The 20,200-nt window shown below is 40.5% G+C and overlaps 2 protein-coding genes and 1 pseudogene across 4 annotated transcripts; all 3 read left to right on the top strand.

The window, feature by feature from the left end:
• Nucleotides 1-603: 603 nt before the first annotated feature.
• On the top strand, nucleotides 604-11,084 carry LOC129765009 (esterase B1-like). The gene is made up of 4 exons (XM_055764753.1): nucleotides 604-709; nucleotides 8,668-9,621; nucleotides 9,679-10,147; nucleotides 10,206-11,084. Exons 2-4 carry the CDS (start codon nucleotides 8,859-8,861, stop codon nucleotides 10,612-10,614), a joined length of 1,641 nt encoding a protein of 546 aa, XP_055620728.1. The 5' UTR covers nucleotides 604-709; nucleotides 8,668-8,858; the 3' UTR covers nucleotides 10,615-11,084.
• Nucleotides 616-3,157, top strand: LOC129765008 (acetylcholinesterase). Of its 3 annotated transcripts, none has more exons than XM_055764750.1 (4): nucleotides 616-863; nucleotides 1,275-1,642; nucleotides 1,721-2,707; nucleotides 2,790-3,157. In XM_055764750.1, exons 1-4 carry the CDS (start codon nucleotides 792-794, stop codon nucleotides 3,094-3,096), a joined length of 1,734 nt encoding a protein of 577 aa, XP_055620725.1. In that variant the 5' UTR covers nucleotides 616-791; the 3' UTR covers nucleotides 3,097-3,157. The 3 variants fall into 3 exon arrangements, with proteins under 3 accessions (XP_055620725.1, XP_055620727.1, XP_055620726.1); XM_055764752.1 differs by having other exon boundaries at nucleotides 620-735; XM_055764751.1 differs by lacking the exon at nucleotides 616-863 and adding an exon at nucleotides 884-1,212.
• A 4,771-nt stretch (nucleotides 11,085-15,855) lies between the features above and the next one.
• LOC129766632 (H/ACA ribonucleoprotein complex subunit 2-like protein) lies at nucleotides 15,856-16,761 on the top strand (annotated as a pseudogene).
• The last annotated feature ends 3,439 nt before the right edge of the window (nucleotides 16,762-20,200 follow it).

Genomic DNA, 20,200 nt, shown 5'->3' with positions numbered 1-20,200 from the left:
AAATCAGCAAGGTGAACAAACACATCAAACAAACTAGACGACTCGACATCGGCGAGCGCGGCCAAACGGTCGTCGAGCCAGACGAGCTACTCGTCTGTTTTTAGTCGAGCTCGGCTTCTGGAATATGAAAACAAACGAGACGAGCGCTCGCCAGCTCATCTCGTCTTCTGGAATAGGACCCGATATATACACCATTATCTAAATAGAATATAAAGCTTGTTTTCGACTTTCAACAGTAGTGAAATCTGCATGGTGGTGTACGAATTCGAGTCTGAGTCACTGTATATCGATGCGTTAAATTGTTGTTGTACAATTATTTAAATCGGGAAACCGTTCAATTATTGAAGCTTTGTATATTACAGAGACGACATTGATGTGACACTCCACATTGTTTTGCACAATAAACATACATAAACTTATGCCTTTTTCTCTCATCTCTTCATGAAACATTTAGGTTTCACGTGTTTACTTGCGAAGCAGCGTGTGAGTAATTTCTTTTTCCGCCATATTTGCTTCACATCAAACTTCATAGCATTCATGAGCTGTGTAGTGTTGTTCATCCGACGAAAGTTGTTCATCTTGATAAGTTTTGTTTTGACATTTGTTTTCTACAGCTGGCAGCAGCTGGTGTTGTATTTCACACAGGCTGTGCTAGAAACGACGTGAGTCGGTCTGACAGTACTTTCAGTGTTCCTTTGCTGAAATTTGAGTAAATACAATAGGCTACATTGCAGTGTAATTAACAATATATGTGCTAAGGACAAGAAGGAATATCACTTAGTTGTACCACTATGCTAAATTGCACAAAGTCATTCAGATACTCGTTCCTACGCCAAAGTGAGATTATAGCTAACAATCGATTGGCAAGTATAGAAATGTTATGAATATTAAAAAGAGTGATATTTATTCATTTAAACTTTTTGACGAATGGGTTCAACTACTTTAAAAGAATGGATGGTGATCTTTGGTTCGTAAATTGTGAAACTGTTGCATTGAATGGACTTTGACTCTTACGCGTATGCTATATGCGTATGCGTATGGGTGTATGTGTGGTTGATTAAGCTTTTCTCGGCATCTTTGCATCTCTCTGAACGGGTCGGACTGTTAATTACTATTTATCTACTACTAAAGAATGCTTGCGGATCTGTATTAAGTGTAATGAATGTTTTTGTGGCATCTATCCTACAATCATCCCTTTCTTATAGAAGATAGGTTATTGATTAATGATGAATTGGTAAACTGATTTGTTCTATATGAAAACAAACATTCCACAGATGAGTGCTAACAGTCGAATCAATGTGAAGGTCGCCCAGGGTACCGTTTGCGGTGTCAGGGAAAGTCTTCCCAATGGTGGCGATTCTTTCGCGTTTAGGGGTATTCCCTACGCGAAACCCCCGGTTGGATTGTTACGCTACAGAGCGCCTCAACCATTGGACAAGTTCCAGTTTCCGGTGCTGGACTGTAGTGCCGAGAGGGATGTGTGTTTCAGTAGAAATATGTTCACCCAAGAAATCGAGGGTTCGGAAGACTGTCTTTATCTCAATGTTTACACACCAAAAGTGGACAGTGAGGGCAAACCGTTGCCGGTGATGGTGTTTATCCATGGAGGCGCGTTTTTATTTGGAAGTGGAAACAACGACTGGTAAGTAAAGGAGCTTGACCTTTCTTTGGAAGTTACACGGTAAAATGTGTTCAACTAGTAATATTGATTTCATTTCAGCTATTCACCCGAGTATTTACTGCAAGAAGGGGTTGTTGCAGTCACGTTGAACTATCGCTTAAGTTCGCTAGGATTCTTGTACCTTCCAAGTCAAGGCATTGAAGGCAATGCAGGACTGAAGGACCAGCTGATGGCACTGAAATGGGTCAACCAAAACATTGCCAAATTTGGTGGAGATTCAAATAATGTCACGCTGTTCGGAGAGAGTGCTGGGGCCGCTTCGGTCCACCTGCATCTGTTGTCAGAGAACTCTAGAAAATATTTCCATAAGGCTATCTGCCAGAGTGGGTGCAGTATTATGGAGTGGGTTATGCAGCGCGACCCAGAAGAAAAAGCAAGAACTCTCGCAAAGTTGATTGGTTGTGAGGAGAAAACTGATGAAGATGTATACGAAACGCTCATGACAGCTTCAACGGAGGATGTGGTGGCACGGGCTGTCGCTGTTCTCACCCAGGATGAGAGAATCCGTGGGTTACCCATGCCTTTCAAGCCGGTGGTGGAAAGCGTTGACGCAACCGATGCCGTGGTTACGAAGCCCCCTTTAGAGGTGATGAAGACACCGAACAGCATTTTTGATATTCCCGTGATAATGGGTGTGAACAATCGGGAAGGAACCATTATGTTGTTGGACGCTATCAAAAAGCTGGATTTGTATGACAACGATATGGCTAGACTGATTCCAAGAACTGTGAACGTAAATCCAGGAACGAAAGCGAGTAATGAATTGGGGGAGGAGATAAAAAAGTTCTATTTTGGGGATAAGAATGTCTGTAAGGAAACGCTTCCATTGTTAGCAGATTTGATGAGTGATTATCATTTTGGCATTTTTGCCAATGCCTGCGCCGAGTTGCATTCCAAATATCAACACCGATCCCCACTGTATTATTACAACTTTAGCTTCGATGGGATGCTGAATATGTATAAAACACTGCTACAGCTAAAGATTCCAGGTGCTTGCCACGCAGATGAGCTATCTTATCAGTTCTTGTAAGTACATATATGATAAGTTTCGATCTCAAACATGTATTCGGCGCTTTAGATTGTACTCATTTCTTCTTCCCCCCCGTAGATTCCGAATGGCTCCGGTTGAAGTCGCGCCCGATTCTCCAGAGGGGCTTGTTCGTTACTACATGTGTCGAATGTGGACCAACTTTGCGAAGCATGGCAACCCAACACCGGTGGATGACATAACGCTTCCGTTTCGCTGGGACCCAGTTGCCAAGATGGAGCCTGACTCAAAACAGAAGTTCGAGCTTCATTGTTTAGATATCAGTGCCCAACCGAAGATGGTACCAAGTCCAGACAAATCGAGAATCGATTTTTGGAGGGAGATTTATAGGCGGTTTAATGACGATATTTTGAAGGTGAAGCTGTAACAGTAACGGATCGGTGTTTTTGTAACATTTGACTGGTTATATTAAAATTGGGCTTGGTATATGACGAAGAGTTGTTTATTTCTCGATACGCCCTATCATGACTACCCGTATACACCAATTGCTGCCTTTTTTTTTACAAATTTCATGGATGGATTATGAATTATTTGTATCTTCTTGTTTCCAGTAATTTATAAATTTCTTGGAATGTAATTTGTGTAAAACAAGTGTTGTGGCCGCATCGAACTCCACATTGACGGAGTTTGTCAAATAAATGTTTTTTTCTGAATGTTCTAAATGTTAAATTAATATTCTGTACCGAAATGATTAATGTACCGAATAATATATTTCGTTCAAAAATATGTGTTTATACAGTGTTCAATGATCTGTCAAGCCAAAAGCATCTTGACTATTATACTTGTTTATCGCGGTGTAATGCATTATGAGTTTGTTCCAGAAAGCAAAACCATAAGCAATAGCTTTCAGCTTGAGGCCATAGAGAATTTAGGCAGTGCTTTGTGTCGAAAATTGTTAGATTTGTTGGTGCAAGATTCATGGGTTCTACGCCAGGACAACACACAGACGTTCAGAGTTAGAAAATCAATGAAAATAGCTCCGCAGGCAATACACCTGTAACTGTCTTCTCTAAACTAAAATTGTGGCTTCGTGTAGAGCATTTTGAGACCATAAAAGAGGTAAGATAGAACGCGACGAAGGAACTGAAAACCATCTCGATATAGGTTTGCAGGTTTACAAATGTAAACTTTCTGTCTTGACGAATTCACATAGCTAGTTATGTTCATGTACTACATGGGTTGAAAAGTACCGGGATTTTTCAACAGATGGCGCCACTAAAAAATGAAAAAGATTCATTTCGAGGGGTTCATCTGACACTAGCTTATATGTGATGTTTCATGACATTTCGTTCATTCTTTACAAACTGCAGTTGTTTAAGTGTCACTACCTGAGTATAGGAATTGGAAAAAGAGGAATATCGTATTTTGATCAAACATTGTTTTTTGATGGCAACAACTCCTGAACAATCAATGCGTTGGTTGACGAAAATTATTCCATTTCTTCTCCTTCGAGAACAACAGTTTATCGGCGGTATTTTTTTTCTTCTTCTTAAATGGCACTAACGTTCCTAGAGGAACTTCGCCGTTTCAACGTAGTAATACTTGCGGCATTTTTGTTAGTACTTAGTTGAGATTTCTATGCCAAATAACACGCCTTGAATGTATTCTGAGTGGCAAACTCTAGAATACGCATGACCACTGTGGGGATTTCTTTGACGAAAAATCCTCCGAGCAGAACGGAAATCGAACCCGAACCCCCGGGATGTTAGGTTTGACGCTAACCACTCGACCACGGGAACACGGTGGTCGGTGGTCTAGTGAATTTAAAATGGGCCGTACAAGCACCGCAGATACACCTTGCTCTGGAAGGCCAAAAGAGGCTACGAGTCCAGAAATCGTAAAACGAGTGCATCGACTCGTTTTGAACGATCGTAAAGTGAAGTTACGTGAGTTAACTGAGGCCGTCGGTATTTCAAAAGAATGAGTGGGATATATTCTGCACGACAATTTGGACATGAAAAAGCTATCCGCGCGATGGGTGCCGCGTTTGCTGGCCGTCGAACAAAAACAGTGGCGCGTTGATGATTCAACAGCAGGTTTGGCGTTTTTGAAGTGGACTTCTTTCGACATTTTGTGACAATCATTCGCCATGAACTTAATATTTTCTACGAATGGTGCTCAACTAATCGGATTAGTTTGGATGCCTACAAATGCTCTGTCATTTCATTAGCTCGTAAACGCTCCCCACATTACTTCAATTATACCATCGCCAATACGTCTCTCGACTTGGCTTCATCTTTCGTGCTGCAAGACAATTCTCTGATGTCCACTGCCTGAAAGTTCTTTATTGCTTGTTGGTTCGATCCTCACTGGAGTATGCAGCAGTTGTACGGGCACACCACTACCAAAACGGTATACAACAAGTAGAGGCCATTTAACGCAAGTTTATCCGCTTTGCTCTCAGACGTTTGCCTTTCAATCTTCTACGATATGACGATCGCTGCCAGCTAATCGATCTAGCTCTTCTTATGAACCGATGAAATGTTGCCAAGACTTGCTTAGTGTCTGATGTGTTGCAATCTCACATCGACTGCGCTTCTTTGCTGGACATGTTTAATTTTAGTATTCGTCGTCGTACCCTTCGTTCGCACGATTTCCTACGAATTCCGACATTCCGCATTAACTACGGCCACAATGAGCCAATTAGTAGTATGTGTCGTGTGTTTAACCGTTGTTATTGTGTTTTTGATTTCCATTTGTCCCGCTCTGCTAATAAAAGTAGGTTCCGTGAAGTGCTCCGTTAGTTTAGTTTAGCTTAGTATATTGTGTTCCGTTGGTTTAGTTTAGGTTATCATTAAGTAGAAGAAGATATATTGATGTTAGATGTAAGTACATAATGTGTCATTAGGCAACACTTCAAGAACATCATGTACAAACATATCACCCGATGTCGCAGTATTCATTGCTTTCGTTTCGTTTCTTTTCATACACGGAAAGAAATTATTCATCCCAAAACATTTCTTCGTAGAATACTTTTTCACAGAAACGAACTTGAAATTTAGTTCGCATTTCAAAAATTGCACGAACTAAGAGGCTATAAGTTCATGCACCAAAATATATATTTTTATTAAGGCTCATATGGCGTCAGCCTAACGGGGCCGGGAGTTCAATATTTTGATAATGTTTGCTTACAACTATGTTAGTAATATGTAACCGATTACTCGCCGTTGGCTCGAGGTTAGTATTACAGGTGTTCTCATAATTGGGTTGTTGCAGTCTTCAGTGCTCTGTACGTTGCCCGACATGGGATAGTTCCTATTGGGATGCAGCTGACCGTTAATCAGCAACGACCCCCTAGTCTGTACCCCATATCTAGCGTGGTGCATCTTTTTCGACTCGAGGAATCCAGGATAGAATGATCACTAGCCGGCGCAATCATCAGCTCGTGTAGAGTTGTCATGAGCGGTACAACCTTTGGCTCTTGTTGAATCATCAGTGGACTGCACAACCTTCGGCAAGTGTATCTGTAAAGAGTGTGTGTATGTATTGCCGCGACTAAGTAAAAGTTTATAGATCGTTCATGCACATTTTGCAAGTCTGATTAAATAATCCTTGGTTTCGTTCAAAGAAAACATTCTCTGAATAGAAAGAAGCTTTCTATTTCTTTTTGCGTGCATGTTGGCAATTAAAGTCTGGGGAGCCGACTGCATAGCGGGCGACGTCGTACAAATGCTGACCAAAAAAATAAATACCCAAAAATTAGTTTTAGATGCAACCTTCAGCGGCACACAGCAGAACCAGCAGAGAAATTTCAGCGGCTAAAACACACCATTAATTTCTCGATGTTATCACAAACTGAATGAAGGAAAAAACTAAAAGCTACACTTACACTGCACTACATATGCTATGTGTGCATGCGATTGCATCATCCTTTCTTCTCCTCTTCTCCGCTCGTTTTATAGCTCGGGTCGCGATCGTCGCGAACAAGCAGTATTGGCCATTTGTATTCAAAGATCCAGCCAAAATTGTTGCTCCCGTGGTCGAGTGGTTAGCGCCACGCCTAACATGTCACTGCTGAATAATTCAATTTTAGTACTTGTTCAAATATATAATTATAGCGAATGTTACATGAATTCAATATATAAATTGATGCGTGCACTAAATAATGATATCAAATGTGAAAAACTCTCATATCAATCGATGTTTATTTTGTTCAGAACAGAAAAAGAGGTTTATTTTATTTGCCCAATATTTTTGATGAAGCACCATTTGTGATGAAAGGAAAGCATTTTTTTCCATGTCAACATACCAACACACCACGCGTTGAGTGGTGGTGGTGTGGTGTCCGATTCGCTTCTTCTACTCTACACACTGCCGGTGATGGGGTGAAAATGCAAGAGAAACTGTACACCATGTTCGAATATCGTGTGAAACATTGGGATTAAACATCGTATGTCCAAACATACCACGAATACAAACATGTCACATTTTCTAACATAGGTACGAAAAAATCATGTTTGTACTCAAACATAAAACTGTGAACAGCAGCGTGGACATGTTTATTCCGGACGCAGTGTTTTTTGTGAAACATGGAAGACTGGTCACCACGCTCTAATTTTTGTACCAGTTGGACTTTATATGGTGCAAGTCCAAATGAAAAATTCGCCACAATGATGTGTTTGACAAGCCCAATTGCTGAGCACTCCGTGGAATCGAAACATTCGGGTCATCCTCCACACTGGCAGCAACAGCAACATATTTTCGGCCGAACGCACATTACGATGATGTACAGGTTTCACAATATCCGCAACGGATCCAGTTTGTTCGAATTTACGCACTACATTAGAGATTGTGTGCTCTGTAGGCCGTCCATGACGACCAAAATCCGTCCGTGATGCTCGAAAACCATTTGCCGGTTTTTCATCATTTTTATAGTATAAATTAACAAAATTAACACGTTGTGCGATGCTAAAACGATCCATATTGTAAAATGGCAGACATTCAACTAACGATATGACGCTTTGGTTGACAGCTATGTCAAACGGTAGTCAGCGCAGGGCTGTATACTTTCGGAAGCCCGAAATGGAAAACCCTGTATAATCAATAGTTATACTACCAAATAAGCAGGTGACCACTTTGCCCCCCATGACCAATTTGCTCCCACTACCCCTACGCAAGCATATCGATGTGAATTTCAAAAAATTGTTGAAACCTAATGGCCAGTGTGAAATCCACGTTGTATGGTAGCTTTTTAACCAGAAACAGATGATAAATATTAGACAATGGCCTCAAACACCTTTGAGCAGGGAAGTGATTCCACGATAGTTTCGCACGCTGTGCGTATTACCTCTTTTAAACACAGGGAATATGAACGATGGTTTTCAGCTATCAGGGAACTTTTGTCTTCGTAAAGAGCAGTTCGTGGTTTTTTAGTTTTAGTTTTTTGGTATGATTTCCAATTTCCGGTTTTACAGTTGAAATGCAATATTTGTTCACTGTACTGATGTAATCAACTCACAGAGTATAAATAATATACATTAAACAATGTCTTCGCATAATTTCAATTAATTTTACCCAACGGATCAAAAGTTAGAGCAGTATGAGTGTGCAGATTTTAAACTCTTTAATTAAATATGTTTCTGTTCTTCAAAAAAAGTCATAGAATTTGATTAAATTGTTGTGCTTGTGAAAAATGTGATTGATTGTGACAGTTGTGATCGGTTCAATAACGAGTGCTTTGGACCATTAATGCATCCCTAACCTTTCTATTTTATCAATTATTTAAACATTTATCATATATTCATATATCCATCAGTGACCCGTTCACACTATATTGCTTCATCATCGCTAGCCCCATTTCCAATGAATACAATAATGACAATTCACTTCATATCAGTCCCCACGCAGCATATGGCTAACCACATAATTTATTTTTAGTTTATCTTGCGAGAGGAGATCTCCAATGCGACTAATTGAGTATTCTTTTTCACTTTTCCAGCGCGACAGAAGCTGCTGGCAGTAGATAGAAACGATCGCTGTCTCAGAGATTGTTGATTCAGATAATGTATGCCTTTATCTCATGAATGATAATAGTTCAATACGCGGATGTAGCTCGTGCGGTACGGTCGGTTTGTACACTCCATCAACAGAATGCAGTAGAGCTCTTACGGTCAAACGGAAGCAGCGAAAATGGCGGAGAAACGACCCGCGGTACAACTTAAACCGGGTAAGGTAGTGGGATTGAAAGCGGTTCTTCCCAACGGAAGTGAATGGTTTTGTTACAAAGCAATACCGTACGCGCAACCACCTGTTGGAGCTCTTCGGTTCAAACCACCGGTGCCACTGGAGAAATTCGATCGTCACATTCTGGATTGCGGCCGCGAGGGGAACGTGTGCCTGACTAACAGTTACATTCCACCAAATGCGGTTGGCTCAGAGGATTGTTTGTATGTGAATGTATACACACCGGTTGCGCCACAGGATTGTTTGAGGAGTAGATTACCGGTTATGATATGGATCCATGGTGGTGCTTTCTGTAGTGGGAGTGGTGATTCCTCAATCTACAATCCCAGACATTTGGTGCAAGAAGGAGTTATTGTCGTAACATGTAACTATCGCCTAGGCCCGCTGGGGTTTTTGTGTCTCCCTTCATTCCAGATCTACGGAAATATGGGTTTGAAAGATCAACGGCTTGTGCTGAAATGGGTTCATGACAATATTCGATTTTTTGGCGGTGATCCAAACAATGTAACACTGTTTGGTGAGAGTGCTGGGGGAGCTTCTACCCATTTTCACTGCCTCTGCGAGGAGTCATCTAAGTATTTCCATAAAGCAATTTGTCAGTCAGGAGTTGCAACAAGTTCACTGGTGCTACAGAAAGATCCCGAAGTCAAGGCTCGTCGATTGGCTCAGTTTCTTGGCTGTCGGGGGAATACGGATCGAGAAATTTACGGTAAATCGTTAAAGCGTGATCTGAAATTCTGATTTAAAAGTTCAATTTTTATTGTAGAATTCCTGCATTTCGTATCAGCCGAGGACATTGCTTTCCACCAGAAAGGTGCTCTTACCGAGTACGAGCAAACACTGGATTCTTTATACCCTTTCAAACCAGTCATCGAGTCGTCGGATTCCGAGAATCCCATTTTGACCGAGAGTGTCTTAGATGTTCTCATGAAACCAAACAGAATCTCAATTCCAATAATTTTTGGAGTTACCAGTGAAGAAGCCGCTTACAAAGCAAACTCATTGTTAAATAATATTGACAAGTATATAAAGGAACCGGCAAGGTTTGTACCTGAATCTCTGTGTATTCCCGAAGATCTGATGAATCCAGTGGCTCGAAAGATTACCAAATTCTATACTGGCGATGCGGAGCCAACCCAGGATAAAGCTTACGATTTAACGAAAATTTTCTCCGATAATTTTTACGTTATTCCAACGCTTTTGGCGCTAGAATTGCACAGCAAATATCAACAATCGTAAGTCGATCACTTCGAACCTCTTGAACCCTTTCAAGCGATGTTTATCTATTCACAGGTCACCCCTCTACTTCTATCGCTTCGCGATGGAATCGGAGTTGAACAAATTTCGAGATTTGTGGAATGTGCCGGAAAATTTTCGTGGTGCCTGTCATGCCGACGATATCTGCTATCTGTTCAGCTCGTCATTTTTTTACACCAAAGCAGTCAAATCTGGTAGCAGGGCAGATCAGATGCGAACCGTAGTCTGCAAATTGTGGACTAATTTCGCCAAGACAGGAAATCCCACACCGGAAGGCTGCGGGCTGAGCTTTGTTTGGAAGTCATACGACCGTCTCAATGTCAACTGCCTTAATCTATCGGACACGATCCAAATGATGGATAAACCTTACCATGAAAAGTTAGAGTTTTGGAGGGATCTTTACACCCGGTATAATGGCTCTTTTTTAATGCCAAAACTAGTTTGATGCTTGAAGTTATTAGTGCGAATAACGTAAGGCGCTTTCAACACACAGTGGGTACTAAAAACGAGAAGGATAGGCAAATTTCGGAGCAGCTTCAATGTCGAATATTATCTTCCACATTTGAAATGAACATCATTAACACATGTTATGTATTTGATGTGACTATGATCAGCACCCGTTCCAGGAAATTGACCATAACTCGGTTGAGTTATGACAGATTCTAGATATTCTTGTATATTCAATAAAACAAACCATTTGAACGGTGCAAGAAGAATTCAAATTATACCTCACGGTACGTTGTCTATCCTACTCATTTTTCGTACCCGGTATATATTATGTTCCGTAATATCACCCCAGAAACCGGAACAACAATGTGATATAGTTCTCACGGGTTAGAAAACTAGCACATACGAAATAGGTTTAAAATATTTATGAAGCTGTTAAATAAATTAAATCATTGTTACCACTGCTAATTCCGCTGTATGAGTTTATTCGTCGTTATTCATTTGTAGGGCGTTAAAGTGTCATAATCTCATTTGATGAACAATAAAATTGAGTTATTTACTTCTTCTTCTTCTTTGTTTTTAAGAGGCTTTAAACTTTGCAGTTCATTCGCCTCTAGTTATTTACTATAGATATGGAATCATAAGCAACTATTTTTTGGGATTCAGAAAAGTTTGGCGCTTATACTCAAACATAGGGTGTTTTATTGAGGCAAGGCATGAAATAAAATACATATACAAGTAAATTGCGTCAAACGCTATGAATTAGGATTTGTTCGAAAGATAGTTCATTATCATTTCAGTACAATATGATTTCGCGTATTTGTCCACCTCGGCTGGCTCGATAGTGGCTCAATTATTACAGGAATACACTCTGTTCAACTTCTATAAGACCAGGTGATGAACTTGCTGCTTTGTGTCATTATAAACAAACAACGCTTTGATTTACATTCTAGTGTATTGGTATTGGTAACTACCATACACTGTATTATATGGACAAAAATTGCCGATTTTTCATGGGTTTACCTTCACACGTATTATAGATGGCGAAAACAGTGAAGGTACTCCGTTCAGAAGTGTGCGCGTTCAAAGAATGGTACCCCGTCGCGTCGAAAATGGACATCGTGCGGCACTTTGTGGATGCCGGATACGCCCGTTCCGGCATCTACACTATCTTGGCACTATTGGACAACAATCAGAGCATCGAAAGAATGCCCGGACGGCCGACGACCCTGAGCTACAAGAAGCTCCAAAGGATGCCGAAAAGGAAGATCGAGGAAAAAGTGGCTACATCACTGCGTGCGCTTGGCCGGTGTAAAATACGTCTATAAACTGCAGTCTTTTTTCTTACCTTTTCAGTCACTCCTATTTCCATGTGCTTTGCTACGCGATCTCCTCCACACTTCTCTCCACTACCGTATTGACTGTCATCATCCAATTGTTGCAAAGTGTATACATATATTGGGTTGGAGAAAAAGAAATGTCGTATATTGTCAATATATGGAAACACTTAAACATATGTTGTGTTGTACTTATCGCATCAGGTCACACTATACGGCTATTTAAAGACGACAATCTGTACTACACGTGTCGTTTTGACAGTGTTGTGATTGTCCTTTTCAGTCTCAAGTTATAGCGCGTCAAAGATGGAGTCCACCAAGCAAGAAATTCGCCATATTTTACGTTTTTACTGCCTGCGAGGTAAAACTGCAACGAAGGCGGCCGAAAAAATTCGTTTAGTCTATGGACCCGATACTGTAACGATTCGCACAGCACAGTGTTGGTTTGATCGATTTCGTTCTGGTGTAGTGGCTGTCGAAGATACACCCCGTACTGGTAGGCCAATCGTCTTGGAAACCGATAAAATCGTTGAAATCATCCAAGTAGCCAGGAACTGGGTATAGACCATAACACCGTTTGGAACCATTTGCAGAAGATTGGATTCCAAAAAAAGCTGGATGTATGGGTGCCACACGAGTTGACGCAAAAAAATCTTTTAGACCGAATCAACGCCTGCGATGGACTGCTGAAATGGAACGAAATCGTCCCATTTTTGAAGAATATGGTGACTGGTGATGAAAAGTGGATCACGTACGACAACCTAAAGCGAAAAAAGTCGTGGTCGAAGCGCGGTGAGCCGACCCAAACCTTCGCCAAGTCCGGATTGACGGCCAGGAAGGTTTTGCTGTGTGTTTGGTGCGATTGGAAGGGAATCATCCACTATGATCTGCTCAACTATGGCCAGACCCTCAACTCGGTTCACTTGTGAGCAGCTTGACCGTTTGAAGCAGGCGATTGACCAGAAGCGGCCAGAAATGATCAATAGGAATGGTGTTGTTTTCCACCTGGACAACGCTCGGCCTCACACATCTTTGATGACCCGCCAGAAGCTACGGGAGCTCGGATGGGATGTCCTATTGCACCCACCGTATAGTCCGGACCTGGCTCCAAGTTATTATCATCCCTTCCGGTCCATGCAAAACGCTCTTGGTGATACAAAGTTGGCGTCAAAAGAGGCTTGCGAAAACTAGCTGTCTGAGTTTTTTGCAAATAAGGAGAGTGGGGGGGGGGGGGGGAGGATTTATAAAGGGAGATAATGAAGTTGCCTTCTAAATGGCAACAAGTTTGCGAACAAAACGGCGCATATTTGACTTAAATTGGATAATTTTAAGTATGTTAAATAAAGCGTCAAATTTCGATCAGAAATACGACATTTCTTTTTCTCTAACCCTATATATTCAAGTAATTATTTAGAAACGAGAGACCATACAGCAACCGGCCAAATAGTGAAAAAGTACATGGCGAACATGGGCACACATGTCAGGAAGCGGAGGTCTCGTCCACTGGTCTCGGAGCTGCAGGCAATGACGCAGCAGTAGCGGCTGAATAAGATGTCGATTTTCCCGGCGAATCGCGACGTGGCGGTGGTGATGGACGACGAGACCTATCACACACTGGTTGGCAACGATTGGCAGGGCACTTCGTATTTTACTTCTCCCATGAAGGAAGTGAGCTCTGATGTGAAGTTTTTTTTCACACACCAAGTTGCCCAAGAATGTGCTGCGGTGGCTGACAATCAGCGAGAAGGGGATGTCAAAGCAGCTCTTCTTTAGCTCCGGACTGGCCGTGAACGGGGAAATTTATAGTAAGAAGTGCCTGACGGAAGATGCATCGTTCATCAAAAAAACATACACACTTTAACGCCATCAAGAAATACCATAAGGGCGAAGACGCGGTGTTCTGGCCGGATCTGGTGTCGTTCCATTACTAGAAGCGATCGTTAGAGAAGATGGAGCGGCTGAATATCGATATGGTACCCAAGTCGGCGAACCTGCCCTACGTCCTCCAGCTGCGTCCCATCGAGAATTTCTGGGCAAACCTGAAGCGTAAGATCTACTCCAACAATTTTGTCGCAAACACTGAGAAGGAATTGATAAAAAAAAAGGAAGAAGTATTCACCATAGAAACGTTTCGTGTCCCGTAAAACCTTCACATGCCAAATGTGGCTCTAATTGCTTGATTAGTTTTCGAGTTATGCAGAAATTTGTGTTTCATTTGTATGATAGCTCACCCTTAGAGAGTGGGAGGAGTGTCTAACCACCATAGAAATATTTATTGTATCCTAAAACCTCCACATGCCGCATTTGGTTTCGTTTCCTTGATTAATTCTCGAGTAATTTAGAAATTTGTGTTTCATTTGTATGGCTCCCCCTTAGAGAAGGGGGTGAAGAGTCTAACCATCATAGAAACATTTATTGCATTGCATTTCTAAGGTGGTTCAACACTCCTTCTACCTTTCTGGAGAGGGGGGGGGGGCTGCCATACAAACGAAACACAAACTTTTGCATAACTCGAGAACTAAGCAAGCACAATATGGGATGTGAGGGCTTTTGGGTATGAGAAATGTTTCTATAATGGTAAGACACCCCTCCCTTCTCTGGAATGGAGAGGGGGTCCCATAAAAATATTACAAATATTTCAACCAAAAAAAGACGGGTGGGTAATGTCGAGGACTTAACCGGAGAGACGTAGGACTACACCAAGGGGTGTCCATTATTCGAACATCATGGAGCACAGAATGATCAAGTTTTCATGTACAAAATTACAGAAAAAAAATCAAGGGATAAAATAAAACCTCAGCACTCAGCAAACACTCAAACGTTAAGATTCAAATACGAAAAAATCAAAATTTGTCGTGCAAATGTTGCATGGGTTATTGTTCAGCTGTCAACGAACACATACTTGATGGCAAGCATATCGTAATAGGAATTTACCGTTTGGTATCGTGATATAATTGGGCTTAGCACTCCTCATGAATAACTGTGTTCTACTAGTCAAGTCCTTCATTTGATACTCATATATAATATGTAATCCGCCATTTTGTGGTGGCGGCCATTTTGGATTTGCATTTTTCATAAATAACTGAGTTCTACTAGTCAATCCCTTTCATTTGATACCCATATTGATGGGGCTTTGAGAATATATGTAATTCACCATTTTATAGCGGTCGCCATCTTGGATTTTCAATATCATAGAATATGCAGTTTTATAATGACTGCAGAGATAAAGATGTGTTCCAAATTTCAGATCAACCGGTCAACAGGAAAGGGATCAAATTTCAATTAATGTGGTACAGCGCCATAGACAAACATGTTACATACAAACATACAAATATGTCACAGCTAAATAAAACTGTTTAATAACTTTAGCATTCTATCAAATCGAGCGCGATTAGCCACTCATTCACCCGGCGCGACGCTTTCATCGCTTTTAACACACTTCGATTGCTCTCCTGCTCTACATCCCATTGAAACTCCTGTTTCTCACTCTTGCGGTATCGCACCGCATACATCCCCGGCAAATGCAGCAATCTCTTATGCTGAAAACCAATTTCAAGATAGCGTCATTCCTGTTTGGCGTCCGATGATAGAATGTAGCCAAGCCCCACCATCGCTCACTTTATATAGCCATATAGTTAACGTTGTAGCGACCGCCTATATTTATTTATACAGTAATTTACATTTAATGCGACATTTTTTTAATTGGACATACCTGTAATGCGACACATTTAATTGGACATGTTTACATCTAATTGGACAGAGAAAAATCCGCACTGACAGTGGTTAGTGTCGACGTCTGGTGGCAACTTTCGATTTGGGACAAAACTCGATAGTGTAATCTCTATCAGATTAGAAGGCATTAATTACTATCTTTGACGTTCCCGAAATCGTGACACGAAGCTCAGTGCCGTCATCGCAAATATCAACAAACACAGCACAAACGAAAAACAGAATGTGAAAAACAAGTTAGAACCAGAAAAGAAAAACATCAAAATGGACTCAGATAACATTTTGATAAATCGTGGTGAGAGTGTTCTACAAGTGGCTGACGAAACGGGCTTTCCACCGTTGAGAATTTACGGAATCGAGAAGCAAGAAATAGCATTGAGGCATTGCAAGGCGTTGGCCAACAAAACTATCCACTGATTTCGAGATAGTAATGGGAAATATAAAGGTAAAGAAACCAGATGCCGAAATCGACACAACTATCGTTAAGGAAGGATACGATGTGAAACTTAAAAATACGAATGCAATCGCTCAGCCCATGGCGCCGAAGGAATTAACCAAGAACATTCATAAACTTATCAAAAAAGGTTTAGATGGATATTTTAATGCTATTTCCGCGTGTTCTTATCTATATTAATTCATTGCAGCCTCAAAACACAAATCTTATTTATGTTATGGATTAAGGGATGTTCAAGTGCGTCCGCGGAATAATGAAACAGGGTAAGCAATGTGTATATTGTGTGTTGAAATGGGTGTTGCAATTTACAAAAAAGTCTAATAAAGTCATATATCTAATCGGAAGTCTCTAATTCGCATCTCAATTTTTACAGGATTGTTATTTTCGCTGCAGAAAAGTGGAAATCATGTGTCGCTTGCCAACTGTTTGTGAGAAACGCAATATCCCATATTGCTATACGCCGAGTCGGAAAGACTCGGGAGCAGCAATGGGTGTGAAACGAGGCACAGTTACAATGCTAATCCGAGAGCAGCCCGATTATCAAGAACAGTTCGATAAACTAAAAGTGAAAAATCAATGCCGTCAACACGAATATACCATTGTGCGAGTTTTTACAACACGATAAATTTTTAAGAGTGTTTCAACCATTTTTCCAATCAAGACAACTTATGGTGTTACAATCAGTTATTTTGTATTTTTGTTATCATGCCATATACCTAATTACAATTCACTATTGTTATTCGCCAAGAAGGCGAATAATTTCATTTTCATATTCGTTTTTCCATTTTTCGACTTCCACTAATTTATGGTCATCACCAACAGCAATAAGAACATTTTTAAGTACATCCATGATGCTGATAGCCTTCTTATAATCATTGCGTTTTTCGGATTGACTGCTCCAAGAGTACATATAACCCGAAGTACTAAGATCACCCTCAGCACTTTCGTTAGCATCGCAATCTTGCTCTTCATGGTCGGCCTCGAAAAAGTCACCACCAGAGGCAATATACTGGGTCAATTGCTCGTCGGTATATATTTGCGCTACATCTATGTTGTCTGAGTTGCTTAGCCATTCTTGAACTTCTTCTTCGGTCAGTACATAGTTTGTATCAACGAGTTGCACTACTTTAGAAAGCAACACGCGGGGGTCACTTGTTGGTGATGAAATTGTGAAATCGTTGAACGAGTTATAGTTTTGATCTTGACTGACACTTAAGAGATTGCGCCAACAGTTAGCAATCGTTTCTGGAGTTATAGTGGCCCACGCATCAGTCGCTAGTTGAATAGGGTCATAAAGGCTAAATGATTTGATAACTTCTGTGACTGGACAATCGCTGTCAGTTTCCAACAGAACACGGCGCAGAAAATTCGATTTGTAGATAACTAAAAAATAAAAATAATATTCACTATCTTGGACTCGAAAATGTAATGACATTGTTACCCTTAAAAGCATTGATGATGCCTTGATCCATAGGCTGCAGAATGCTTGTCACATTTGGAGGAAGGAAGATCACCTGAATTTCTGCGTCATCCACTTGAAACTTATCTTTACTGCAATGTGCGGTGCAATTATCTAAAATTAGAAGCGCTTTAGCCGGTCTATTCTGTGCAGCTGCCTTCCGTTTGATTTCAGGAACGAAGACGGAGTAGAACCAATCAGTAAACGTCGCACTAGTTTGCCACGCTTTCTAATATGAAAAATAGTGTATCCCATCAGGCACGCCTTGCGTTTTAAAGCATCTAGGATTTGCTGCGCGGCCAAGCACTTGTAATGGTAATTTGTGGCTACCACTTGCATTGCTGCAAGGTGTAATTGTCAGTCGCTCCTTCAAAGACTTGCGTCCGGGTGCAGTGTTTTCGCTAAAACTAACCAATAACTTTGAAGGCAAGGCCTTTACAACTAATGCCGTCTCATCAGCGTTATAAATATCATCAGCACTATAGTTGTTTGAAGTTATAATCTCCGTCAATTTATATTTATTCAAGTTTCTCTCCAGAGACAGTTAACGTTCTGATCCCGTTTCTAGCTTTGAAGCTACGTAACCAACCATAACTTGCTCTAAATCGACAATCGGGCGTCGTGCACGATGTTTCGTGGAGAAGCTTGCATTTTTCACATAAGAGTGCATCTGATATCGGTATGTGTTTCTGACGTTTTCCGTAGAACCACAATAAGACGGCTTCATTCAGCAATACATGCGTCGGAAGTCTTATCCGTTTGCGAAACTGGATCGTTTTGTTGGCCATCGTCTTGCAATGCCGCAATGCTATTTCTTGCTTCTTGATTCCGTAAACCGTCGACCGTGGAAGGCCCGTTTCGTCAGCCACTTGTAGAACAGTCTTACCACAATTTAGCAGGTCCAAGACTATGTTCTTATCTTTGATGGTGAGGACATTATACTTTCGTCTCTTGTATTTCACTGGACGGTTATGTTTATCGGGCTTGCTGTTAGCTTCACTGGCAGTGATTTGTTCTAAAGCAATAGAACAGCTCGAATGAATGTTGGCCGATAGTACATCTTCTAAATGTTCATCTAAATATTCTGTTTGCATGTATTCTTCACCAATGTCTACGAAAGTTGAGTCCATTTTGCTGTTTTTCTTTTCTAGTTCTAACTTGTTTTTCACATTCTGTTTTTCGTTTGTGCTGTGTTTGTTGATATTCGCATTGACGGCACTGACCTTCGTTTCACGATTTTGGGAGCGTCAAAGATAGTAATTAATTTTCAGGCGGAATGGACACGTTTTCAACATTAAAATAATGAATAAAAATTAACTTATCCGTATCGAATTTGTATTCTTTTGAGATGAAATACACTTTTTTTTACAGGTGGTGAAAAAATCTCGAACGAAAATTGTGTTTGAAGACAATTTCATATTATATATAATGAAAAGTTTCAGTCAAAATATCAGAAATGTATAGACAAACGGTTAAATAAGAGTCAAAAATACGTGTTTAAAGTAATTAAATAACATGATGTAGAAATTTTCATTCAAATTTTAACATTTGAAAACTGGATTCGTGCCTTCTAATCTGATAGAGATTACACTATCTAGTTCGGGACCCGAATTGAAAGTCGCCACCAGAAGTCGACACTGACCACTGTCAGCGCGAATGTCCAATTACAGGTCACAATCTCCTCTAATGCGACACTGAGTGGTGCCTCGGCATGTCGCATTAAATGTAAATTACTGTAATCTCTTTTTTGTCTTCCTCCTTCGCTTTGTCCATACGGTTCGCCTGCTGCTTGTAATGAATAGCTGTTTGCTGCGGGAGCGCAGACAAAATGTATGGGAAAGTAGGGAATTCTTTCTTCCAATTTTTCATCAATTTGAACTTTATATGAGCTGAAAACCCGTAATGTGTAGCATATAAACAATTGCTGAGGATATTTCCTATCAATGTGTGTATTTGGAACCAAAATCCATTCATTAATTGAGGAGGTTCGAAAACTGAACACTTTTTCACACCAAAATATTGAAATGGCCCCTATATTGAAAGGTTAGACGTAGTCCTACGTCAAAGTATTCCAACCAAACATGACAATTGAAAATTTTCGGAAAATTCTGAAGGAAAAAGGGAAAATTCGGAAAATTAAATTCCCATATGTTATACAATTGGTGACATGGTGACAATGGCTGTTAGTCCATTTGATGTTTGCGCTAACGAAATTGATCTTTGTTCGAAACTGGAAATGGATTTTAATGTGATGAAACGCACTCCTATATCTTCTTCTATCTATACCAAAAAAGGATCGCCGGATGTGTTTGATAAGAGCAGAACTCGAGAAAGAAATTTAACGATTTAGGACTGTCTTGATTCTATCATATTTTCTTTATAATACATTTATTCCATGTAACGGAGAAACATATTATTTGCAAGTGGTTGAAATATCTTGAACGAGAATTGTGCCTGAAAATAATTTGATATTACAATGATGAGTTTTGTTAGAAATACTAGGAATTTTATAGTAAAAGGTAAATTTCAACGAGGTCGATTAGAAGATCAATCAATGAACAGTTCTGCGATTGGACCCATGAACTTGCTCATAGTAAGAAAACGT

The sequence above is a fragment of the Toxorhynchites rutilus genome, chromosome 2 (genome assembly GCF_029784135.1).
Source record: "Toxorhynchites rutilus septentrionalis strain SRP chromosome 2, ASM2978413v1, whole genome shotgun sequence".
In the NCBI taxonomy this organism is placed as follows: Eukaryota; Metazoa; Arthropoda; class Insecta; order Diptera; family Culicidae; genus Toxorhynchites; species Toxorhynchites rutilus.
This window is presented reverse-complemented; position numbering and strand designations above follow the sequence as displayed.